The sequence below is a fragment of the Ceratotherium simum genome, chromosome 1 (genome assembly GCF_057802395.1).
Source record: "Ceratotherium simum simum isolate JZ-2026a chromosome 1, ASM5780239v1, whole genome shotgun sequence".
In the NCBI taxonomy this organism is placed as follows: domain Eukaryota; kingdom Metazoa; phylum Chordata; class Mammalia; order Perissodactyla; family Rhinocerotidae; genus Ceratotherium; species Ceratotherium simum.
In genome coordinates this window covers 39,901,149-39,928,985 of record NC_141900.1, presented here as the reverse complement: position 1 = coordinate 39,928,985, position 27,837 = coordinate 39,901,149, and the positions used below count along the sequence as shown (strand labels likewise).

The 27,837-nt window shown below is 38.6% G+C and overlaps 1 protein-coding gene across 1 annotated transcript; it reads left to right on the top strand.

Moving 5' to 3' along the window:
• Positions 1-302: 302 nt before the first annotated feature.
• PON2 (paraoxonase 2) lies at positions 303-27,707 on the top strand. Its single transcript, XM_004431367.3, has 9 exons — positions 303-470; positions 9,654-9,724; positions 15,751-15,806; positions 20,192-20,357; positions 21,108-21,234; positions 22,757-22,957; positions 25,493-25,574; positions 26,319-26,447; positions 27,074-27,707. Exons 1-9 carry the CDS (start codon positions 397-399, stop codon positions 27,230-27,232), a joined length of 1,065 nt encoding a protein of 354 aa, XP_004431424.1. The 5' UTR covers positions 303-396; the 3' UTR covers positions 27,233-27,707.
• The last annotated feature ends 130 nt before the right edge of the window (positions 27,708-27,837 follow it).

The window sequence follows — 27,837 nt, the reverse complement described above, 5'->3', positions numbered from 1 at the left end:
TTCCCTTAATAAAAAAAAATCTTTAAAACTTTACTCTAGAAGTTTCTGACTGAATATCGAGTGAGGAATGTCTTTGAAGACTAGGAAAATGAGAAGAGTATAAGGGCTGCCTGAGCTTCTTGTGGGAGTTGTTTGTCTGGGAAAGGAGGTGAAGGAATTCCAAGTTTCAAGCCTTTAGCATAGACGGGGCGTGAGAGGCCGGTTCCCCGTCCCCGGGAAGGTGTCTGGGGAGGCAGGGTTTGCGGCGACAAAAGCCGAGGCCGGCCGAGGGCGGAGCCGCCGCTCCCCGGGCAGAAGCCGGCCGGAGACGGGGCGGAGCGCGGCCCGAGCGGGGAAGCGGGCGCCGCCCTCAGTGTCCCCGGCCAGGCCCGAGCGAGGCGGCGCCGGCTCCGCGCCATGGGGCGGCTGGTGGCTCTGAGCTTGCTGGGGATCGCGCTGGCCCTGCTGGGCGAGAGGCTCCTGGTGTTCAGGTAGGTGGGGCCCTCTCGGACCGAGCCGTCGGCGCGCAGCCCGGCCGGCCCCCAGGCTCCGGGACGCCCGCCCGGGAGACTCCGTGGCGCGCGGGCTGCTGAAGAGGGCGCAGGCCGTGGAGGGATTTGAGCGCCGGGGACCCCGGCCGTGGTGAGGAACCACGCATTGCTCCCTGTTCCCCAGCTGGTGGAACCCCTCCACACGCATCCCCAGCTTCTAGCAAAACCCAGCACAGTTTGGGCCGAATTTCGAGACTTTCGAGAAAGTTTATGTCTTTGCTGCTGACAAAGTTCTTTTCTACCTAAGTTGACAAGCGAGTGCTTTGCAATTACTCAAGGGCAAACCTAGTGCTTTAACTTGAAAACAAAGCTACTATTCACGCATTGAAACTTTAATTATAAAGATTTATTTCAGGTCATTGGTGCTGTTTCTCTTTGTTGCCCAAACCAGCCTTCGTCTTTAATAAAGTTGTTCTCCGTCCCTCCCCTGCATTGTTGGAGAAACTCTTCAACTCTCTCATCTTGGCGCTGCAGATCAAAGTATGCTTGAGATATTCAGCTGCTGTTCTTACATCACTTCCTTGTCTCTTCCCCCGGGAACCCTGAGGCCAGAATGCTAAACAGTACAAGCCTAGTCCACCGGGCGTTTTAGTTATAGTGAAAAAACGCGGTGGGTAGACGTCACGGTTTCTAAATTACCAACTCAAATTTTATAAACTTCATGCAAAAGAATTCCAGAAATATTGAGCACCTACTGTGTATGGTGTGCTCTCCTAGACTCCTGTACTAGAGTAAGGCACAGTCCTTAAGAAGTTTACCGTATTACAGGGGAGGAAATAAAACAAACCTATCAATTAAGAGGTCCAGGACAGGTACAAACCAACCCCTACAGGCTTAAGAAGGAAAGATTACCTCCCCTGAAGGTGGAGATCAGGAGGAAGAAACATTTGACCTTGGCCTTGAAGGATGGGTGAAACACACATGGGGATGAAGGAGGCCGTCCAGATGGAGAGTGCAGCGTGAACAAAGGGAGTAAGGTGGGGACGTTTGGAGACTAGCAACAGACCAATTTGAGGGGAGCATAAAGTTAAGAGATGAGAATAGTAGGGATGGGGGGAAGCATAGGTTTTGAGAGGGTTAAATATAGGTTGAAATATTGGGGCCTACTTTAATAGGCAAAGGGGGGCTGTTGATATTTGTTGTGTTTTGTTTTTTTTAAACCATATAAAGCATCATCAGTAGAGATGAACCTGGAAGGATGGACTGGAGTAGAGCAGTAGTTCTCAATCTTGGCTGCACATTAGGATTTCCTGGAGGGCTGATGTCTGGGCTGCACCCCCAGAGATTCTGATCCGGTTGGTCTGGGTGGGGCCCAGGCATGAGTATTTTTTATTTTTAAAAATTCTCCTGATAATTCTAATATGCAGTTAGAGTTGAGAAGTACTAGAATAGGGAGTGAATAAACATGGGTAAACTAGTTAAAGTATTGCAGTAGTTTGCAGAGAATAACAGGGGCCCAAGCTCTGGAACCCCAGGGAGGAGGGAGAAGTCAGAGGTGATACCAGAGTTCTTAGCTCTGCTGTCCTGGAGCTGTAGCTTCATCAGCTGATAAGGGGATTCAGGAGGAAGAACAGTGTGTGTTTGGGGCCAGGGTTAGAGTTGGGGGAGGAATGCTTACTGGTAGGAAATGACATGTTGACCATAATTTCCACGTTGTGTAAATGCCCCTCCTGTTCTACAGAGTATTCTTTTTTTTTTTTTTTTTTTTTTTTTTTTAAAGATTTTATTTATTTATTTTTTCCCTCAAAGCCCCAGTAGATAGTCGTATGTCATAGCTGCACATCCTTCTAGCTGCTGCATGTGGGACTCAGCCCCAGGATGGACGGAGAAGCGGTGCCTCGGTGCACGCCCGGGATCCGAACCCGGGCCGCCAGCATCGGAGCGTGTGCACTTAACCACCAAGCCACTGGGCCGGCCCTACAGAGTATTCTTGAGTTGGATGATTTTATATGATCTGTCCAGCTCTCAGTTTCAAAGGCAAGACCACTGAAATTCACAAACTCATTAAGTGGTCCCTGAAGTTCGAACCACCAGTTCCACAAGTTGACATTTTCTCAATCAACAGTCAATTTTTACTTCTTACTGATCTTCAAGTGTTAAATTTAAGCCCCTTTGAATGATAAATGTTATAGTTGCAAACCTAAGAAAAAAGTAAATAAAGCTTATTTACATGGAACACACCTGATAGGTAATTTACAATTTAATGCATCTTTTCTTTTTAAAGACTTGACTATAATAAACTTTATTGAGCAGTGACTTTATAGGGTGGTAACTTCATTGGATTGTTGAAGGTCCAAATTAGCTGATGTGAGAATTTTGGGATGAGTAATGAGTGGCTAGATTTAGCAAATAAAAATGCAGGAGGCCAAGTTAAATTTGAATTTCAGATAAACAGTGAATCATTGTTTTTAGTATAAGCATATCCCATGCAATATTTGGGACATAATTATACTAAAATATCTTTCATTGTTTATCTAAAATTCAAATTTAACTGGGCATCTTGTATTTTATCTGGCAGCCCTATGATTGTATAATATCAAGTGCCTTCTGTTTCCAGAGTTTGGTGGAGTGCTCAAATGCATAGCATTTCTCCTTTCAGACCCTTAGGGTCTATTTCAAAAAGCAGCTTGTTTCCATTTCCCCACAAGGAAAGGCTCTTCAAAAAACAGGTATTTTGTTTGTTTTTTGCTTTAATCTGGTGCCTACTATTTCATTATTTTATTTTTAGAGATGGTACTTTGGCACTCGAGTTCTCTCTCTCCCCCAGGGTGCCCACTTAAATTTCAACTTGAATTTCAGAAAAACAATGAACAATTTTTTAGTATAAGTGTGTCCCAGATGGATAAATGGAATCAAAGTTGTCACTTTTCTTTTGAACTGTAACTGGCTAAGTTTCCCAGGGGAAGATGGCCTATTACACCCAACTTTTCCACTCCTCCCTAGTTGAGCAATAAAGGGGAAAAATAAAAATACACAAATATCCCCAGCTGGTTGCTCCCTGTTTGAATGCTTGAATGAATCCTGAGACTTGAGTGCATCAGAGACCTATGCATGGGCAGGAACCCCCCAAAACAAGCACCTGAACGTTCTGCTTGTTACCTGACACCTTTGATGACAGCTCCACCAAGAGGCCATCCAGTCTGCTTCTGAACACTTCTGAAGGGTCAGGCTTTTTTAAACCACCATCCTCCTTATCAGTTATTGTGTGACTACTGTGTACTGGTCACTGTGTTAAAAGTGTGAAAAGTTCTTTATATTAAACCAAAATGTATGTTTACTGACGTTTGGAAAGAAAGCCCTTTTATATTTATGCTTTCATTTATTCTTCATATATATTGTCCTTTCTACAGTATACATGTAAAAACTGAGGCTGGGCGAGGTTAACTAGTTAGTTCAACTGGTAGTTAGTGCTGAAACTGTACTCTAAGCCAGGTCTTCTAATTCCAAATACAGTTTGCCACAGCCTGCTAGCTTCTCTGCCATTGGAGCAAATTTTGCCTGAGCACAAAGTCTTTGTTACTACGTGCAAGCATTACAGGGGCCCAAGGGGTGAATTCCAAGGGGTTTCACAGGTTTGTATATAAAAGATAAAGCCCCTGTTTGTCTGTATTTAAGTCTGTACTTAAACGATAAAGCCCCACCAGTAGTTTGTAAATTGGAAGGCAGTAAGATATGGAACAAAGTACTGCCTGGTCATAACACTGTGTTCCCAGTTTGCTCAAGGCGTGTTGGCACCACAGCCTGGAGCATCTCGACTGCCGCCACACAATGATGCAGGATAGTAATGAATGGCCCCTGTCTCCTTCCACTCTGGATGGGTAATGCTGTTTCTGAGTGAAAGAAATAGAGATTGATTTCGTGGTAATGACTGTTGGTTAAGGATTCATGCTTGGTGGCCAGATAGCCTGAATTCATTTCCTAGCTCTGTTGTTTACCTGAGACCTTGCTTTTTATTTCACCTTTCTGTGCCTCAGTGACCTAATCTGTAGGATGGGAATAATACTACCTGCTCCAGAATGGGGCTGTGAAAAATAAATGAGTTCATGCTTGTAAAGTGCTGAACAATGCCAGACATATAGGAAGTGCTCAGTAAAAGTTACCTATGATGACAGTGCTGTTTCAGCAGGGGTTCTTAGGCTTTTGTGCCATAGATCCCTTTGGCAGTCTGGTGAAATCCTGACTCCTCATCATCATTTTTTTAAGTGCATAAAATAAAGTACATAGAATTACAAAACAAACTTGAATACTATTTAAATTAATACTAATTTAAATACTTAAAATACTATTGCCAAACTATTTTTAAAATTAATATATGATATAGTAACATGGGGTTTTCATTAAAGTCTTGAATAGATCTAGAGGTAGTTTAATAGCTAACAGTGGATATTTTGAAGTAGTGATGAATATAAATGGTATTTTGAGATACCTCCCATAACTGAAATGTGATGTAACAATGTCTGTAATTTCTATTAGTGACAGACTCATAGGTACTGCTAGTAGAAAGTTCTGTTGTTTGTTGCCTACACTCATCATCAAAGGAAATACTCAATTCCAGTTAGAGGTTTAAATAAAGATGTATATTTTTCCCTGTCCAAGTTCATGGACCCCTGAGTCTTACCCACAGACTCCTGGAAGGTCACTGGACCCCAGATTAAGAACCCTGATGTACATGTTTCTGGTGGGAGTCACTTGGGGAGGGATTTCTGGCTCAGTTGAAGGAAGGCAGTGTATATTCTTTCTTGTATTATATACTGGTAACTACAAGGAAAGTAACCAAATTTTAATGAAAAAGAAAAGGAAAGTGAGAAAAACAAAAGGAACCTAGAACAGAGAAGGCAAATAGCTTTCATTCTGAGTGTCCATTTTAATAGACTGGTAGTGGTTGCCTGGAGCATTAAGGCTGGCTCTGGGATAAAGGGAAAGAGTGCTGTGATTGATTAGCAATGTCAGCACGTCAGCAGAATGGCAACAGCCAGCTGTCTCTGACCTGGTATGCTAAGTGTTAGGGAGGAAATGGACATACTGTTAGGAAGGAAATAGGATGTAGCAAAAATATCACTTGTTTGTGTTTGTACCATTTATCTTTTTTTTTGGCATGAATGCATTTAGGTTTATTGATCTGCTAGACCAAAGAGGTTTGTATAGTTTTCTCTTGTATATTCCCCCAAACTTCTTAAATCTATTATCAGTTAGGAGTACTTTCAGCTGCAGGTAACATACATCAAATTAATGGTCGCTTATACAAATAAGGGCTTATTTTTCTCACATGATAAAAACTGTGTCGGTGAGTCATTCTAGAGCTTGCCCATTGAGTAAATGATCACATCAAGGAATTGAGTTCTTAGATTTTTGTTCTTCAGTCATTCACTATTGGCTTTATGTCCTCACACTTGTCATGTTAAGGCTGTGGAATGGTTGCTGTAGTCCCAAACATCACATGTGTGGTCAAATCATGGAGAAGGGAGAAGGAGTGATGCCAATTACCTCTCTTCTTGTGTCTTCCAAAATATCGAAAATATCTTTCCCAAAAGCCTGGGTCACGTGATTACCCCTAATTATAGAGGAGGCTGGGAAAGCAAATATTTGGCTTGCCGGCCTCTGCAATGGAAAGGAACAAGGAAGAAAAGGGGTGAGAAAGACTTTAGGTTTCTCAGCTAATAGGGTCTGTCACCCTGGAATACAGAAGTCCACTAATGAGTAGGAAACTGATCGTGCTGCCAGGCTAAAAGCTGAGCAGTTTTCTACGGAAAATATTTGAAAGTCTTGATGGGCCACAAAAGATGGAAGCAAAATCCTCTTTTTCTTTTGTCATAAAGGAAAGACAAAAAAAATGATTTGATTAACTAGAAGTTATGCACAGCCCTTGTGTAACTCTTCAGTTTTAATAGCAGACAGAGTGCATATCTAGAGATGATGTGATACAACTAAACTGGTTGATGAAGATTGCACTATTTTTTTTTTAAAGATTTTATTTATTTATTTTTTCCCCCCAAAGCCCCAGTAGATAGTTGTATGTCATAGCTGCACATCCTTCTAGTTGCTGTATGTGGGACTCGGCCTCAGGATGGACGGAGAAGTGGTGCCTCGGTGCGCGCCCGGGATCCGAACCCGGGCCACCAGCATCGGAGCGCGTGCACTTAACCACCAAGCCACGGGGCTGGCCCAGATTGCACTATTAATCATTAGTCGTTTATGCAAATCTAAGTTGACTCTGAAAAATACCCCATATTAAACTGTTCACACACACATCTGAATTTTGTTTTATCCATATAGTTTATCTTTGAAAAAGGTAGATGGGTAATCATCATTATCCCTATTTTTGTATAGTCAGATGGGCATAATGGTAAGTTGTATAAAATTGACACTTAAACCAACGCATGATCCAGAAACTTGATGAAACTGCAGCTGCAACCTCCTGACTTGTATCTGTTTCTGGAATCATACAATGTCAGCAGACCCTTGGAGGTCATCTGGTCTCATCCTTATTTGATACATAAAGAAGACAGAGGCCTATAGAGATTAACTCACCTGCTGACAGTCATGCAGTCTCACTGCTATGACAGAAACACAGATCTTTTCACTCCTTTCTGAGAAAAATACAAGAGCAAATTCGAGCACTGCCTCTGTGTGGGGTTTCCTAGCTGGGTGCCGAACCTCAGGAAAGTTGCTCCATCTCTGAGTCAGTTTTCTCATCTCTAAAATAGGGATAATGGTACCTACTTCTTAGGGTTGTTTTAAGAATTAAATGAATTTATTCAGGTAAATCACATAGAACAGTGGTAGACTTGATAAATTTTGGCTATTTTTATTATTAATTTCCTTTTACCATCCATGATTATCAACAGGAGCATCATGCTCATCATCACTAGTATTATTGCTGTTAGTACATTAGGCTAAATATGCTTGTTTTCCCCTTTAAAATACTCCTGGGACTCATAGATGTGAGACTTATTATATTTTTTATTGCTTTACTTAAAAATTTTTATTTATTTTTAATTTTTTATTAGATTTATATATTTATTTTTATTTTATTGCTTTATTGCTATATTGTTTCAACAACTTTAACACTATTTTTTTTTCCATTTAAGAATATTTTTATTTTATAATATTTTAACAAAATATTTTCTTACTGTTAGACATAAGACATTCTTTAATTTTTTTTTTTTTTTTTTTTTTTTAAGATTTTATTTATTTTATTTTTTCCCCCCAAAGCCCCAGTAGATAGTTGTATGTCATAGCTGCACATCCTTCTAGTTGCTGTATGTGGGACTCGGCCTCAGGATGGACGGAGAAGTGGTGCCTCGATGCACACCCGGGATCCGAACCCGGGCCACCAGCATCGCAGCGCGCGCACTTAACCACCAAGCCACAGGGCCGGCCCAAGACATTCTTTAATTGATTAATAAAATTTCAAGGGCCTTATTACAGGTGTTACAAATAGAATTTATCAAAGGCACTTCTCTCATTAAGAAAGCAGAAGGATGGTGCTTGAACATAAGGGACATCAAATCACACGAGTAGCAATGCAAATCAAGTGTTCTACAACCTGGAATATAAGGCAGATGCTTATGAAAAATAAATGGCGAAGACTATCACTATTTGAGTTATATGATTTCAAATACACACTGATTAACACTTTAATTAGAAACGTTACAGGGCCGGCCCTGTGGCTTAGCGGTTAAGTGCGTGCGCTCTGCTGCTGGCGGCCCGGGTTCGGATCCCGGGCACGCACCGACGCACCACTTCTCCGGCCATGCTGAGGCCACGTCCCACATACAGCAACTAGAAGGATGTGCAGCTATGACATACAACTATCTCCTGGGGCTTTGGGGGAAAAATAAATAAATAAAAATTTAAAAAAAAAAAAAAAAAAGGAAACGTTACATACGATATAAATTGCCAGAATATGTAGTTGCCACCACATTGGTAATTCTGGCTTATCTAGGCCTGGGCCTTCTTCCCTTTTGCTGAGAAACCAGTAGCCTTCCCCATATTCAGTGTCTAGAAGTCAGAAGCTGTCAAGCGTATGAATAGTAGAGAAACACGTGACAGATTGTCATTTTGTCTCTTAAATGTGTAGTATGTGTGAGCCACTTTGAAAAATGTAAACTACTCTGCAAGCACTACTGTTATTCATGACTGTAGAGAACAGAAAGAGGAGGTGGGACAATGTGAGAAGAGAAGGGAAAGCCTATAGGATGTGGTCAAAACAACAAATCTCAGATGTGTTTGCCCAAACTGCTTTGTGGCTCTCTACTCTAGGGTGGGGAGGAAGTTCATTTTCTTATTTCTTCACTTTAGTTTTCATGAAACAACAACATTAAGTTGTTTTGCTAAAGTAGTTGGAGCTCTCCAATCTTCTCGCCCCAATAAATATTGTCAGGGGGATGGGACCTTCTCCACTCATTTCTCAATAACCATTTGTGGGGTGTGCCAGGCTCTGAACAATGTCATTTTCTCTTGGCCTCCTTTCACTCACCGTGTAATTTCGCAGAGGGTCTGAGCATCTTTAGGCTGCTCTGGGTCCTCAGAAGGAAGACAGGGCTTCTGGTTCTGCATCTGGAGCTCTTCCCATAGCACCAGAGCTGTGAGAAATGTGACCTGGTGCCATGTTCATATTTGCACAGGAACTTGCATTAGAAGTTTTATTTGTTGAGGGCCACCCCGTGGCTTAGCAGTTAAGTGCGTGCGCTCCGCTGCTGGCGGCCCGGGTTAGGATCCCGGGCGTGCACCGACGCACTGCTTCTCCAGCCATGCTGAGGCTGTGTCCCACATACAGCAACTAGAAGGATGTGCAGCTATGACATACAACTATCTACTGGGGCTTTGGGGAAAAATAAATAAATAAATAAATAAACATTAAAAAAAAGAAAAAGAAGTTTTATTTGTTGAGTTATTGGCTTCCTTTTATGACCTACGTTCATATATAGAACTTTGTGTTATGCATTTTTATTTTATCTTCATTTCTGGTGCTATTTTAAGTTCCTACTCTTGTTTTTCTATCGTCTCTTTTATCTGCTTTAGATTTATGCTGTGTTTTATGTATTGCTGTAAGCCTCTTTAAACCCTTTCTGCAACAAAGCAGGGAATACATAAAGAGACAGATTTTTTTTTTTTTAACAGAAATCGACTTAAAACCTCCAGAGAAGTAGAATCTTTAGACCTTCCAAACTGCCACCTGATTAAAGGAATCGGTAAGTATGAGAAAATGCCTGGTATATACCTGACATTGTTTGGCTACCAACACTAAAAACTCATTAACAGTATTTTGGCATGCAATTACTGTTTATCAGAGGAAGAATCACATCAGATTAATAGAAACTTCTTCAGTCAATCTCTTTTGATCTCATGTACCCTGTAGTTTTTCTTCTCTCTTACTCTTGCTGTAATTTATTAATTATTTGTATAATCCTAGTTTGTTTGATTTCTTGCTTGTTTAGTGATTTTTCTGAACTGTTTTGTAAAGTCTGTATTGTTTGTCATGTGTGGCCACTGAAATCTTGGTTCCATTAGCCTAGTAGTCAGCTATTGAAGGTAAGTCGTAAAAGAGTGAAGAGTTATAAAATGGAAAATAAAAATCTCTCAACAAAATCTCCATCCCTCACAGAAATACCCCCAGAGATAAAGTTTCTTTTTTGTCCTTCCTATTCCAGTGCAAATGCAAACAAATATATACATATACATACATATTATTTTTTTCACAAATGGCATTTTAGTATAAAACTATATTCTGCAACCTGCTTTATTCCAAACACAGTGTGAATAGCTTTCCACATCAGCACCATGTAGATCTACCTCATCCTTTTTAATATTTGCGGGCACCATGATTTATTTAACCAATTCCCTCTTAATGCACATTTGGGCAATTGTAGTTTTTTGCAACCACAAACAAATCAGTGAACATCATGTACATGTAGCTCTTGTAGTTGTTTATCTGTAGGATCAGTCCTCAACAGTGGGATCATTGTTCCATGAGCATGTATGTTTAAAGGGCTGATAGTCACTCCTACATTGTCCTCCAGTTGGCAACACTAATACTCTCAATACCTCATATTTATAACTACATTCACTCAAGATCAGGTTCACAATGCTCTTTTAGCAAAAACAAAGTAGTGACCCTTCTCTGGATGACACAGGAAGACTTTGCTTTCATGAAACCTGTCGGTTTTCAGAGCAACATTTTCCACTTCACAGTTTCTTAAAAGTTTTTATTTGTTGTTTTATTTACTTTTAATTTTTTATGATATTTATATATTTATTTTGTTCATTTGTTTTTATTTGATTGCTTTATTGCTATATTGTTTCAAGACACATACACTATTTGAGTTACATGATTTCAAATACATGCTAATACACACTTTAATTAGAAACGTTATATATAGTACGATGCCTCTCCTTTACACATCCGCTTCCTCTGTGCTCTGCCTTCTTTTTTCCGTTACTCCTCTTGTGCTTTTTCCCAGTCCTGTCTTCCTTCACCTCCACTCCTTGACTTCTTTCTCCTGGGGCTTCTTCTCTTTGTTTCAGTTGCCCAAAGCTTAGCAGGAAGATACAGACTCAGTATCAAATACCAGATTGAACAGATCTGTTCTGAATAATGCAGACAGTTCTAGAACTAAGGTTGTCTAGAGTCCCAGGAAACTCAGCAACTGCATCCTGCCTTCTGGCTGCAATCACAAAGAGCCCCCCTCAGAACTGGTCGCTAAGCAAAAGCCAGATGGCATGTGTGAGGGATGTTGTACAAGGTTGGGAGGTTGAGTCAGTGATCTCTAAGGTTACTTTTGCTGCTGAGTTAATAATTGTCAAATTATTAAACAGCCCTTGGCCCTGTGAAGCCCACCTTCTGTGAATTCAAGTCTCAGAGTAGACAATAGGGCAGAGCCAGACATGTTACAGGACAAACTGCCAAGTGAATTGCTGCTACAACTGACTGGGATGGAGGGCTCCTCGGAGAAAAACAAGCCCAACAACGTTTGTATTCTGAACAGGCATCTGTCTGTGTTTGTGACCTTTACGTTGTGATGTGTGTGAGCTGCTGTCTGGAATTGGAAAGAATGAAGAAATATGTCACCTATGGCCCCTCTTGTGAAGTGTTTAATGCCTCTGAGGCACTTCAAAAGGCAACAGAGCGAAGACGATGAGTGATTAGAAGCACATTTGGGGTACATTTTTAGATCTAATTAGAATTGTGCTTTTTTCCCTTTCTTTTGCCTTTGCTCTGTGCTTAGCACGTACTATATGAACATTTGTTGAATGCTATGTTAGTGATGCATAATGGTTAATAATAGCTTGTGGTAATGTGTTTTTAACAACAGTTGCTTATTCAGTGGTCTTTGATTTCAAGGAGTAACAGTGTGCTGGGCGTACATTCCCATATAGGCAAAAGCGACTTCTTATGGTAGGCAGCAAAGGGAGAGAGGTTCCATTTTTTAGTTTCCACTTTGGAAACAGTAGTAGCCATGCACTTGAGGCCAGCTAATCCCTCCATGAGGTAAGACCGTTTCTCTCTTCTCCTCCACCCACATCAACACACACATACACACACACACACATACAGTACAATGCTACATTCACCATGACTGGAAATGCACTCTTTGCAATTCTTGGGTGCTTTATATATATTAATCATATCATCTCATGTCTTTCTGTTTTAATAATAATCATCTACCACATATCATACAGGATGTGTGCCTTCTGTGGAGCAGAAAGTAAGTTCACTATTTATTCCATTTTTTGTATTCCTTTCCAGTGTGTCTGACAGACAGAAACTAAGCTTTTCCACACCAAGATTTGGCATAATATCAACATCTAAAATAATAAAAACTCTAATGACAAGAGCTAGTTAACTCTATTTGAGGTTTAAAAGTTTAAAACATTTTCTAAATGTCTTTGAAAATGCTGGCATTCAGAGTCCTGAACTAAGACAAAATTTTGAATGGATTACCTCTCTTGAGTTAATTAGCAGTTTTATACACTTAGCAATCAAGACCTTTACAATAACTGCTGCTTGGGAGATTAAAGCAAGAAAAAAGTATTCAAGTTTGCAGCCCTGTCATCAAGTACTTTCCAGTCTACCTATGGAAAGGCAAACAAAAAAACCCACTACTGGGAGATACAGATATATTTTTTTCTTTTTATAACAGATAAGGACCCAAGGCTCAGAGAAGTTAAAGTAACTTTTGCAAATTCTCCTTCCAATATAGCCTCTTCTCCCAGAGTGATTAAAACAAATACCTGACTGGTGAACCAAAAATGTGGAAAATAATAGGCTACATTACATATATTGGACACTCTGTTGGGTGTGGCAAGGGCTGATTTGCTGTCATAAAGTTACAGTAAGTAACTTAAAGAAGAGAGAAATTTATTTTCTCTTACGTGACAGTCCCATGGTAAGCAAATGGCTTAGGATGATTAGATTACTGTGCTTCTTGTGGTCATTCTGGGACAGAGGCTGATGAAGCAACACAACTGTCTTCAACATATCACTTCCATCTTGGCCCAAGACTAAAACTCCACTCGTGGCCATTCCCCAGCAGGAAGGGGTAGAAAGACAATCTACATGGATATTGTTTTTACTTTATTTTACCCAGTAGTTGCATACATCTTGTACTCTCCGATCCCCTTAACCTGGACTTAGACAAATGGCCACATCTATCAGTAAGAAAGGGTAGAAAGTGTCTGTAGCTATGTTGCCATGTGCCTGTAGCTCAACAGGAAGAAGGGGAGTGAAGGGGAGTATGAATACTCAGGAGTAGTTGGCCATCTCTGACACAGATAGATAATCGCTAAAGGAATAAGGAGGGATCAAAATCAGATGTGCTAAGCTAGAAGACTTTTTAGAGAAAGAGGGTTTTGAAAGAGGTTTTAAAGGAAAGTATAGGAAATGAATTGGTGAAGATATTGGTGAGAGGCACAGAAGCAAACATTTTGGGAAAAAAAGCCAACATATGGACTTAACGACAGTCGAACTTATCAACTGAAGTGTCTTTAGAGGGGAACCAGGGCATGGCTCTGACAGAGAAAATTCATTAAATGCCAGGTTGTATTTTTTCTATGTGCTTTTAAGTTAGAACAAAAGGACTTGAGTCCAGCTTCCCAATTTGTAACCTTTAACAATTTGTTTAACCTTTCAAAGACTCTATATTCTCAACTCTAAAATAAGAGATGATAATATTGCTTCTTAGGGTTATGAAAATTATATGAAATAATGTATGTAAAGTACTTACAAGGAGCCTGGTACTTGGTAAACAATATATGTTAGTAACTATTACTATTACTACTACTACTACTACTATTATTGTTATTATTGTTACTATTATTGAATTAGAGGAGAAAAAATTCCTCTAGCATTGACTACTCTTGCAGTAATCACACCCAAGAGGTGATATGGGAGGATAAAAGCCTAGTGTAGTAATGGCTATAGAAATGAAGATGGGGGAGGAGATCTGGAAAATATTCTAAAGAAGGTCTTATCTACAGATAAGACTTTTTTTTTTCTTGGAATTAGGCAATGGGATTAAACAGAAAGAAGTTACAATGTGGTTGAAATGAAAACATCTTTTAAGAACATTGTTTTTTTCTTAATTATTAAAACAATACTATTATTTGTAGATAATTTTAAGCAAAGAAAAGTATAAAGAAAATGAAAATTACTCATAATCCTACCACCCCAAGAAACACTGTTAATTTTTTTCTATGTGTCTTTTCTTCTTCTGTGTGTATCTGTACACATTGAAATTAAATTGTCTTTAAATAATTTTTCAGGAACAACAAGTTTTAATTAATTGAGCTACTACTAAATGGATCCAGAAAGCAAAACTTGGACTAAAACTCTATGTGTGTGCACACATACGTTTGTGTGTTTATGTTTGTGTATGTATATGTGATGTAGAGTTCCACTGGTCCCTGCTTATTACCAGTTGAGAACCACCATGGGACTAGAGTCTAGTGGTTTTTAACCTTTTGGAGTTATTACAGACCCTTTTTCAAATCTGCTGAAAGCCAAGGACCCTTTTCACAGCAAATTTCTCATCTGTACATGCGAAAGACATTTTGCATTGCATAGAATTTCAGAAAGTTCGTAGACTCTTTGAAATCCATTTACGGCTCCATAGGGATCCACAGACCCTGGGTGAAGATCTCCTCCACTATACCATGCTTAAGCTTATATATACCTTCTTGCTGAGGAATAGGCAGATGAGTCATCTTTACAAAGTGAAGTTCTTGGCATTTTTATTTTCTTTTGCTTTTCTCTAATATGATAGAGCCAGAGAGGCAACTGACCAAATGCAAACTCATGAATCAAAACCAAAATGGCTGGATAGATGCTGTTTGTTTTTGACAACCTAGAAATAATCTTGGAGAAATCCTTTGGAGAGATGTTAAAGGGGAAGATTGGATTTTGTGGACTTGAAAAATGTGTCATGATTTGGCTTAATCTAAGCCATTTTTATTCCTCTTTTCTTGTGTTTGGGTCTATTATCCGCCTGCAGAATTTACACAGTGAGACCGCTGGGAAGGTCTTTTGTCTAATTATTTGCTGTGCTGTGTGGAGTGTACTGCAGACAATCGATAAATAATCAATAGTAATTGTAGCCTGCCTCAGAGACAAGCGTTAGAAGCTTCAGCTGGCTTAGGTGCATGGTATTTTTCATTAATTTTCTTTTACTAGTTTTTTCTGTAATTTAAAGTCTAAATTTAAAGATTAAACGGGAAGCGTTCTTTGCTTATGAGAACAAGCAGGCATTGTTTTTTCAAGAGGGACTATGTAATCCCAGGTGTTTTATCTCGGTTAATGAGAGAAGTGTCTGCCTTTGCTTCAGATTGAATGAGCAGAGAAAGGGACAAGGATATTTGCATGGTTAGATGACTATGAACCCTTCATCCTGAAAGTAATATTCCCCTGATGTCAATTACTTTTGTGCTGACATCTGGATGCTGATCATAAGAGTATACAGATGTCAACTTTTTCTGTATTATAGCTGGAAATGTGGTGATTACTTGACTTTGATTTGAGTAAACAAAATATCTAACATTTAAAGTCAGAAGTTCACTGCAGGAAAAGATTTAGACTGACGTTTATTAAAGACAGTGGCTCCTTGAAAGAAAATCGGAACCATTCCCGAAGATATACTGATAAAGTAAACACAGTCCTAGTTATGCTCTACCTAACAAATAACAGAATTTGAACATGACATTTATCTATTTCTTGAACTTTCAGAAGCTGGCGCTGAAGATATTGACATACTTCCCAATGGTCTGGCTTTCTTTAGTGTGGTGAGTACCTTCTTCCTTCCCCAGTCTCAGTGGAGGAGGCACAAGGGAGTTTGATGAGGCCTGCAGAGCAGTAACTTATTTTCAAAATTCCCCACTTTCAAAAATATGTTCTGAAAAAAAGTCAGGTCAAACAGGATCTTGATAAATTTCCTCAAGCTTATCTAAATATAGAGATAAAAAGTCTTTGCCAATTGATTTATAGCTCTTTATGTCCCACTATATGCACTAAAATATTCCAATGTTTTCAAAGTTTGTTATTAAAAAAGATATTTTGGTTATTATTGTGGATGTTCAATACTGCATGATACTATTTTAAATATAGCAACTACCTTCCTTTCCAATAGATATTCAATATTAAGCTAATATTCTTGCTGTTTTTCTTTATTTTTGAAACAATATACCAGCTTTCCCACACCAAGGCCAATGCCTTTTCTTTCTTTCTTTTTCCCCCTGAATAGCCTATCATAAGTGGAAAGTCAGTGACTGAATTTATTTATACCCTTTACTTTTGCCTTAATTCTTATGAGCTGAAAAATAATCACCTTTCCGGGCATACGTTAGAAGGACTTTAAAATTGATTGGCCTGTGTCATGCTGGCCTGCACCAATTTCCATTCTAATTGGAAAATTGTATAAGTGGGCTGATGAGGATGTTCTCACCACCTTCCTTCCCTGGCTCGTGCCTCTTGGCATCTTGGTGAGTTCGGTGTTTCTTGAGGCAGAAGTATCCAACTTTGAAGGCAGCCTGTAATTATATGGTTCCCTCTCAGCATCCATTATTTTCAGGCTCTGAGACTCAGGAGGGATGTGAAAAACTTGGATATGCTTTAGAAGAGAGTCACAACACTAATAAAACAGTTGTCAGACTTATGAGAAAGGTGAGAGAACTCAGCGTAGATGAGAATGAGGGTTAGAACACTCTCCAGGTTCCTGACGGTTTTCATGTGAAAGACTGTGAGCAGCTGGTTTTTACCACTGAGGGAAAAAAGAAATACTGTGGGCTTTGGCAGAAATGCCAATATTTATATTAAATTTTAGAAGTACAGTTTTAAAAGAAAAGTTTTACTTAATTACCGACACAGAATGAGTAAAATGATATTTCTAGGACTCTGGGTTTGTTTAGAAGCACATGCTTGCGTGCATGTCTGTAGGCTTAGGAGAAAACACTGAGACTACCGGTCAAAATTATTCATAACTTGAGCTGCAAAAATCCTGAGTAAGGTAGAAGGCAGTTGCTTTTTTTTTTGTGAAGGATGTGTTCTCAGAGATTTGTGTAATCCAGAACTCACCTATTTCCCCATAGGAATAAATCTCAATTAGGAGGAGTGAGGTCTCCAAGCACATGAATCTATAGCCATTTTAGCTGAGGGGCTTATTACAGTCACAGTGATCTTGTAGCCATGTACACAGAATTTCTTCTGCTTTTTTTTCTATTATCCTTCCTTGCTTATATGATTTTCTTTTCTTTTCTTTTTTTTCAAATTTAGAAACAATCCTACTTTACTGCTGTTTTTTAATTTACTCAGCATTGTCTCTAGTATTTCCCAGGATGTGCTCCTTTCTAAATGAATAACTCATACATCATGGCAATTGTCTGTTCTTTTTCCAAGCATTTTAGCCCGTGGAACCCCATCTATTCCACGTTATGGGATTGAGGGTCACCTCAAAACTAACATCACGGGGCCGGCCCCGTGGCTTAGCAGTTAAGTGTGTGCGCTCCGCTACTGGCAGCCCGGGTTCAGATCCTGGGCACGCACTGACGCACCGCTTCTCCGGCCGTGCTGAGGCCGTGTCCCACATACAGCAACTAGAAGGATGTGCAGCTATGACATACAACTATCTACTGGGGCTTTGGGGAAAAAAAGGAGGAGGATTGGCAATAGATGTTAGCTCAGAGCCGGTCTTTCTCAGCAAAAAGAGGAGGATTAGCATGGATGTTAGCTCAGGGCTGTTCTTCCTCACAAAAAAAAAAAAAAAACTAACATCACACTTACTGAGGAACTGGGTGACATAGAATATAAAAAAGATGTAAATGACAATGTGAATGTACTTAACACTACTGAACCGTACACTTAAAAATGGTGAAGCTAGTAAATTTTTTGTTATGTATATTTTACCACAAGTAAAAATAAAATAAAATTTTTAAAAAGTGGAAAAACAGATTTAAATGATAGGGAGTATTAAAATAACCATGAATAGTTATCACCATCCCTGGTAGAGCTCCCTGTGCATTGAAACCATGCTATTGTTATGGGACACTGATAAAGAATAGAGATTATTAACCAGTGATGTGGCATTGCCATGTAGCAATAGCATAATTCCAGTTAATTCTGTTTACTGGGCCTGCCATGCTTGAAGTTATGTAATTTTGATAGATTTTTTTTAAATTGGAGAGAATTTCTATTATATCCAATTTTGTGCATAAAGTGAGACTTTATTTTTTTTGCACTCTGTTAAATTTGCATAAAATATGACTTAAAAGATTTAAAAGAGAAAAGAGCTACATTATTTCAGTGAATACCGAAAAAGCATTAAGTAAAATTCAATACTCATTCCTGATTAAAAGCTCCAAGAAAACTAGAAATAGAGGGAAACTTCCCAGAAATCTACAGCAGACATCATTGTTAGTGGTCAAACATTAGCTGCCTTCCCATTAATGTTCAGAAAAGGAAGAAAATGCCCCCAAATACTATAAATATCAGTAATCTACTAGAGTTCTTAATAATCCAATAAAACAAGAAAAAAAGACAAAACTGCCATTATTGTCAGACAGTGTGATTACCTGTTTTTTAAATAACTCAAGAGATTCAACTAACAATTAGACCTAAGAGGAGAATTCAGTGAAATGATTGGATTCAAAGTGAACATATACAACTCAATGGCTTTCCCATGTACTAGGAAAAACCAAATAAAAAAGTAATGATAATAATAATAAGGTTCCATTCAGAACAGCAACTTAATTTCCAAAGTTTATACAGAAAAATAAATAAGCAGAATTATTTAAGACTACTTTGTAAAGGTAAAACAATGAAGTGTGGGATTTGGGGACTTACCATATATATGTCTCATATCTTATAAATAGAGCTATAGTAATTAAAAAGTGGCATATTGGCACAAGAATAGGCACAATCCCCAAACAGACCAATATGTAAACAGGGATCTAGTATATGATAAAGATGACATTTGGAATCAGTGGGAAAAGGACAGACTATGTGCCAGGCACTGATGCAGGCCTTGGGATCTAGCAGTGAACAAATGAGACAAAGTCCCAACTCATGTTCCAGTGAGGAGAGAATGAATATGTGTCAGATAGTGGCATCTCTTTAACAAAAAATAAAATAAGGTGGAGCAGTGGAGAGTGACAGCTGTGGTAAGGTGGAGTCGGGCTGCCATTTATATCTGTATAAATATGTATATATGTCAAATGACACTAAGTGACATATGGCACAGACGTGAAGAAATTGAGGGAAGGAGCCCTAGATCTCTGGGAGGAAAGCATTCCTAGGCAGAGGGAACAGTGTGTATAATGGCCCTGAGGTAAGAATGTGCTTGGTTTGTTTGAAGAACATCAAGGAAGCCAGTATGGCCAAAGTAACATGAGTAATAGTAATAGGAGATGAGGGCAGAGAAATGGAGGGTTTGGGGTGAGGGTAGATGAAGGAGGGTGAGCAGGGCAGGTCATATAGGGCCTTTAGGCTATCATAAGAATTTTCACTTTTAATCTGAGTGAGATGGGAATTTTGATTAAAGGTGTGACATCATCTGACACAATTTGGATGCTGGCGTGAGACTAGACTTCTGTAGGGAGTTAAGGACAGAGGCAGAAAGGCCAGTTAGGAGGCTGTTGCCATAACGGGTGGTGATCTGGACCAGAGCAATCCTGGAGGAAGTGATGAGAAATATTCACATCCTTATGAGGGGGTATATTTCCAAGATAAAGTCAACAAGATTTGCTGATGGATTGGATATGGGGTGTGAGACAAGGAGGGGAGTCTTGACTGAGTCTATTCTCCAAGACTTCTGGCTTTGTAGAAGCAAAGTGCAGGCTGAGCGCTTGAGGGTCAACAGTCAGTATATAAACTTTCACTCATCCCCACCCTCAACTCTTCCTGAGATCTCCCAGTCCACCAAATGTCTGGTTACCCTCCAAAAAGACTACACCCCTAGTTTTTTTTTTGCCTCAGCTCAGAAAAATCAGTTCTTGTTCATCTTTCAGCTTTCCATCTCCCAATTATTATTTTTCCTATTGTCCCCTCTCTGCTTTCTTTGTGCTTTATGCCACCACCTTTAACCAAAGCCTCTATGTATCATTTATTTATAGTTCCCACTTTAGTCCATAAAAATGCTTACGCCTTTATATTTAACTTTTTCCTCTGTTTTGAAAAGGGTCTCAAATTTCCAGCACTCCACAGCTTTGCACCAGATAAGCCTGGAGGAATACTAATGATGGATCTAAAAGAAGAAAACCCGAGGGCACTGGAATTAAGAATCAGCCGTGGATTTAATTTGGCTTCATTTAATCCACATGGTATCAGCACTTTCGTAGACAGCGGTAAGAGCCCACGAGCTACCAACATTAAGAAACTTAGGCCGGCCCCATGGCTTGGTGGTTAAGTGCGCGCGCTGCAATGCTGGCGGCCCGGGTTCGGATCCCGGGTGCGCATCGAGGCACCACTTCTCCATCCATCCTGAGGCCGAGTCCCACATACAGCAACTAGAAGGATGTGCAGCTATGACATGCAACTATCTGCTGGGGCTTTGGGGGGAATAAATAAAATCTTTAAAAAAAAAAAAAGAAACTTATAATGGTTTCCAAATGACTGTGGAAAATAGATTTGGATCATATCTGTAGTAAGAGAAGAATAGTTAACTCGTAAATTATTTCTGTATTCTTCATACAAATAAGTTGATCGTTTGCCTCTTCAGCTAGCAGTAAGTTATGCTGCATTTTGAAATTTCTAACAGCTGACACCTGAAAGAATGTTTAGCTTTCATAACCTTTTCATATACCTATGATCCTCGCATTAAAAAAGAGCTATATTTCTGAATTAAACTCTAAACAGATTATTCATGAATTCTGTATATGGAGTGGGAAACACTCTTTCTTAAAGGTCAGGGGACCAATGATCAGAAATAACACCAGACAGACAGTGATGGGAAAGGCGGGAAGAAATGATCTGTTAGGTCCTCTAACAGCTTATACTTTCAACCTTTCCTTGCCTGTGGTATTTAAATGTCAGTGTCTGCCCAGAGGTCCTATGGTTATGTCTTGTAAATTAACTCTGCTCTTTCGATTCTTTAGATGACACAGTTTATCTCTTTGTTGTAAACCACCCGGAATTCAAGAATACAGTGGAAATTTTTAAGTTTGAAGAAGAAGACAATTCTCTTTTGCATCTAAAAACAATCAAACATGAGCTTCTTCCAAGGTACTTAGTCCTTTTGTTCACTCTCCAGTTTATCTCTAGCATTTTCAAATATTCTGCATGGTGGTCCTCTTAGCTTTTATAAAAGCTAAAATACATAGATAAATACATGTGTGTATATACACGTATAAATACATGTATTTATGTGTGTATCTATTTATTATATGTGTATGTGTGCGCATACAGTTTCTTTGTAGAGCAGGGAAAGTCAAGGTCACTCATTATAATAATCAGTATTCTATGTGGACTCCCTTGAGAAATAACGAAATGCTGGACTACAGGGGAGATGCTCTTCAGGGCCATCTTGGGAGTAAAAGACAAACCTCAACATTTTTCCTGTCACCTTCCATCTCAGATGACTCATCACCTAAATAATAATAATACCTTTTCTGTCAAGGCAGAGTAGCCTGCTTTATGTGGAGTCTGTGTGCTTTTTATGGGACTAATACAAAGTGCTTTCACAGGGTTAGTGGTAGCTGTGGCTAACGGCCCTACAGAATTGGAGCAATTCGAATTGGAAATGGGTTGCTACTACTTCAAGAACATACAGCTGATTGATAATGTGGCTAAACGAGAATCCTGTGTGCCTCCCTGGCTCAGCTTGCATTAGCCTACTACTTCTTTTAAGTTTGAACTTGATGAATATTTTTAATTTTTACTTCCCTATCTAGGGCTTAAGCATGTAACGCCAATCATTCTTCCAAAAATGCACTTCAAAATAAATAGGAGCATAAATACCATCCAGGCAGCCTCTATATCATGGAGCTCTTTCAGAAAGAGGGGACCCACCTTCCCTTTAGGTCTGTTTTTCACTTAGCAAAGGAGAAAGCAGCTCTTTCGGAAATTTTTGCCTGGGTTAATTGGAATTTAAATTTAATAACACCCTTGCCTAACTGGTTTTAAAAATGTAATTGTTTTTGGCATATAAATCTCTCCCCCGAAGCTCTGTACTATAGCAATTTCATCATCCGTCTCTCTGCAGGTGTTTATTGAGTGCCTATTCATTCTTGGCTGGTCTGCTTTGTGAGTCAGGTAGAAATTGAACAGTCAACCTTAGTTTGACTAATAACTAAGAAAGGAATTCAGGAAAATCCAGCAACTGAGTAAATGGATGCTAGGTAAATGTTATTGACAACCCAACCAGCTCACCAGCCAACAAGGCTCTCTCCAGCTCTATACTATGGACAGCTGGGTCCTTACATATTCTTGTGAAACCCTACATTGCTTGCTGTCAAAAAACAAACCCTGTTGGCACCAAGTTCTTTTTTCTTCTACGATGATACTGCCATAATTGCTAAATGACCTGTCGTCAAATTACCTGGTACCATACAAAATTGTTCTCCAGCAAATGATATTATAGTAGATTGCATCAGACTGCAGCCACTGATTTTAGCTGAGCTTTTCCTGGGAAACCTCTTACCAAACATTTAAAGCACATATTGTGTAAACCTTCTGGATACTTTATCTTTAATATGGAGACCAACTGGCTTTCTATTTTCTCTCACATGTTATTTTTCTCTTTCAGTGTGAATGATATCGTAGCCATGGGACCAGCACATTTCTATGCCACCAATGACCACTATTTCTCTGATACTTTCTTAAAGTATTTGGAAACATACTTGAACTTACACTGGACAAATGTTGTTTACTACAGTCCAAATGAAGTTAAAGTGGTAGCTGAAGGATTTGATACAGCAAATGGGATCAATATTTCACCTGATAAAAAGTATGACCACTTATAGAAGTATCCTCATTTCTCCTCAGGCATGGCTCTGGGCCAGATTCTTCACTTTGCTTTTTTTTTCCATGTGGAAATAGCTGACGATATTTTTGGTCTATGATGTATATTATATATATATATAATATATACTTATATGTACTATATATTTACATGTAATATATATAATATATACTTATATGTACTATATATTTACATATAATATATATAATATATATTTAAATACAATATCTAAATTTTGGTATATATCATTGTAGAACTTAATTTTATAAATGTAAATATTTATAAAATGGGATTATATTTATATGTACATATTACAATATCAGGTAAGTGTTTTCCTTTTAAATAAATATATCATTGTTTTATTGGCTGCATATTATTCCATTATAAGGATGATCCTAAACTAATTTAACCAATTCTCTTGCTGGATATGTAGGTGGTTTATTTCTTTTTCTGTATAAAAACCATTTTGTATTTCTCATTTACCACTGAAACTCATCCAAATGTTTTTTAAGGAAAAACTCCCAAAGGGTGCGTTACAGCCAAATGGTTAAATCTTTAGATTTAGAAGTTGTATAGACCTGGGTTCAGATGCCAGCTGGGCACAGGCTACATATGGTACCGTGAGGCCCTCTTCTTTGTGCATTTGTTCAAGTGTTTCAGGAGAACAACCCTTCAGAATAGAACTGCTTACTCAAAGAGTGATGTCTTTAAATGTTAACTTTAATAGATACTGCCAAATTGCCCTCCAAAATTATCTCACTGTTTTTATATGTCCAGCCACAGCCCACAGAAAGGATATGAAATTCTTTATTAACTTTCCCTTTTACTGCCTTAGCACACTGAACAATTTAAACTACTACAAATATAACATGAAATGAATTTGGCAGTCCTTGACAACTAAATGTCTTTATTTTCATGACACAATTTCTTCTTGTTGATTACAGAAAATGAATGTAGAATCATTGAATTTAAATTGTCTATAACTGACCCAATCCAACCTCTCCAAGCCAAATCTGTTTTTCTCCCCAACTCTTATCTTTCTGAGAGTTAAACTCGCCAGTCACCCAAGCTAAAAAAAATAATAATAATAAAAGAGGATTCAGTTTTAACTCTTTCTCTTTCACCATTCGTGGCCCACCAGTGAGCAGGGCGTGTGGGTTCTACCTGTACTTCCATCCTGCACTCTCACCCCCTTTCCTTTCCCATTGACTCCTGGCTGGTTTAGGTTCTCATCCTCTCTGGCTGGAGTATTAGACTTTCTTCCAGCGTGTTTTCAGTCCACTTCCATTTTTTGCACGGTTGCCAATTTTGTCTTTCTATACTCCACTTGCTCCAAAAGAGGGAGCTCTGTCTGCTTTGTCTTTGAGGCCTCCTGCTGAGCACTGCCAGGTGCAGAGCTCAGTAATTGTTGAATGGAACTGACCATTTGTTATTATATCACTTTGTTATTCTAAAAATTCAGTGGAACCCAATTGTTTATCAAGTCAAGGCAGACTAAAGGGTTGGACTTTCTTTAATAGGCCAGCTCCAACCTCCCGTTTCTACTGTTTCCATACTTTCTGGGCTTTAGACAAAGAACTCATTATTTTGCAAACATGCCTCTCTCATTCTTGCCCCCATGCCTCTGCTCACATGTTTTCTTCCCCCTAGAAGGTGCTTTGTCCTCATCTCCTCAAATCCAGTCTCTACTTCCATCTCCACTGCACATGCCCCTTCCTTTGTGCTCCCTTCTGTGTTCTCAGGAATTAGATATTTCTTCAGTCCCCAGACCTGAAATATTTCTTATGGTATCAGTCATACTGTATTATTTGTTTAAAGTGTACAGACCAGTCTGATTATCCCAACACACTATAAACTTTTCAGGAAAAAGGCTATGTCTTCTTTATGTTTATATCTGTCACAATACTGATTTCATGACTTTACACGTGATAATTGCTCAATAGAACAGTTGCCATGGAACAGCCATGGAATGCACTGTATAGTAGTGCATTAATTCACCCACCTTAGATGTAGACAGATTATTCTGACTAGATATTTACCTCACTCTTAAAATTCTCAAATGTTAGTAACTATTTTATTAAATATTAATATTAATAAATACTCAAATAAAATGTGTTCTGCTCTGTACCATGTATTTCTATATGTAAATGGTACCTAGAATATATCAAATTATATTGTGGAATATAAATGCTATTTTTCTGAAGCCAAGCATTTTCTTTATTGTCCTTTCAGTGGCAAATATCACAGACTTTATATTCAAAATGATTTCCTATATTATTTTTCCTTACAAACCTTTTGAAAAATAATTTAGTTTTTTATTAAATTCCGTGATTGTTGTAGCAACACTGAATTGATTTTGAAAGCATACTTTTTAAATAAAAATTGACCTTTATCAAGTGTTCTTTGAGGGCCCATCATTGATTAACTTCTTGGCAGGTTATTAAGACTTATTCTTCCATATTGTGTTAATGAAGCTTTATACTGGCATGGAGCTCTAACCAGTGTGTCCTTTCTGCAAAGGTACATCTATGTTGCTGATATATTGGCTCATGAAATTCATGTTTTGGAAAAACACCCTGATATGAATTTAACTCGTTTGAAGGTAAAGTATTTCTTTTTATATATAAAGTAGACATTAATCTATTATACTTTGAAATTACATAGCTATACTATATTATAACAATACGTCACTTAGAACAGAAAATTGATGTCAGTGTTGCTATTCTGGGTTTTTAAATATTACCTCCCTCTAACTGGCCAAGTCTCCTGTTCCCAGCAATCACAAGGACTGACTGTGATTACATGCAGCAGCGGGTTGGAAGTGATATTTGCATCAGATTTAGAGCCCATTCTGTGAAGTATTGATGGCATCTGACGAATTCCAATAAGAATTTTCCCAATTGAAAAGACTAATAGATGAATTTCTGAAATGAAGATTTATGCACATTGTCAGTTCTTTCAATAATAAATGAAGTAGAAATTGGATTCCACACCATTATTATTTTCTTCCTGCTTGACAACACATATTTTAGATTGATTAAGAATTTCCTATTTTGCTTTGAATGAGTTTCTTGAGCTAACTGATCATTGTGCATCTTTTAAGGGAAAAGGAGTTCATTTTTTAGAGAGATGGATTATCATCCTAACTTTCTTAATTTCAGGGAAGATGAAAAGTGACTCTAAACCAGTTTATTAAATTTATTTTAAGCAATATTGGTGTTAAAGGGGTGGAAGCAGAGAGATGTGTGTAATTTTCCCACATGCTTAGAGACACGAAAGGTGATCCCTAAACTATTTAATCAAGTTTCTCATGTCATTTAGATACTGACATTTTTTCATTTGGAAGGTACTCACGTTGGATACACTGGTGGATAATTTATCTATCGATCCTTCCTCTGGGGACATCTTGGTAGGCTGTCATCCTAATGGCCAGAAGCTCTTTGTTTATGACCCGAACAATCCTCCTTCATCAGAGGTATTTATATTTTTAGTTTTTCAACCTTAATTATTCAAGCCCTTTTGAACTAGTAATACAATAAACTGTCACAGGGATGGTTTGTTTAGTCCTTTTAAACTGATAATACAATAAACTTTAGTAGTGGGTTTGTAATTGCTTTAAGCCAATAATTGGCAGAATTCCACATTGTTCAAATACTTTTAGAAAGATAATCTTTTGATGGATTAAATTATGGTGGAAACTAGTCAAAAGGTATTTTTATAAGACGTGCCCTCCTTGGGTGGTATACTGGCAATTTTTTAAATACCTGGCTTATTGTCAACTCACCACATGACATGACTTTTGTTCGTGCTAAAGTAGTGTGAAAGTAGGCACATTGGTATGGAAGTATTTCTGTTAATGCTCAATTACTATAATAACACTAAATCCTGTGTTAGCATGCAATCACTAGATAGTTTAAGAAAGTACTCTCTTTGAAGGTTTAAGAAAGTACTTTAATTTAAATATTAAAAAGATTCGTCACTGCTGCTTTCAACAGCATGTCTTCTTAATCATTGTGTCCTTGTGGAAGACAGGGATTATTGGTGATTGAGTGACATGGGTGTATGGTAGTTCTATATTAATCCTTTGTATCTCCTGAATAGGTTCTCCGCATCCAGAATATTCTATCCGAGAAGCCTACAGTGACTACAGTTTATGCCAACAACGGATCTGTTCTCCAGGGAAGTTCTGTGGCCTCAGTGTATGATAGGAAGCTGCTCATAGGCACTTTATACCACAGAGCCCTGTACTGTGAACTCTAAATTGTACTTTTGGTATGCAAGTGTGCTAACTTCTCTTAACAATTAATTTTCTATGGATTGACAATTCTGAGGGAATTTGACCAGCAAAGTTGACCCAGAAATGTGTGATATGTATAGTTAATTTTATTTCAGTAAGGAAAGGCCCCTTCAGTTCTTATAGCACTTTTAACATCAAAGGAAAATGAACAGTTTTTAAAAATGCTGAGTAAAGGAGAGAGAAGAAAGCTACTTTTGATAAAGTGAATATACTTTGCACAAAGTAAGCCTCCCCTCTGCCTTCCAACTGCCAGAACATGAATTCCACTGAAACAGGGTAGACTGCATTTCCTTAAAATGTGAGTGACCTCAGCTCCAGCAGTGTGACCACTGGGACTGTTCAGAACTACTGATAGAGAACATGTTTTGATGTTTTGTACTTACATCTTTGTTTACTATTGAAGAATTGGAGTTGTATTAAAGACTAACGAAAATCCAAGTTTTGTCTGTATTTATTTCTCAAGGTGTGACCTGAAGGGGAATGGGAAAGTGACTGCTTCCTTCTGGGATTTCCTTGGGATAGGCAGGCATGGCCATGTTAATTTCTCTCACTGAAAACTGAATGTAAA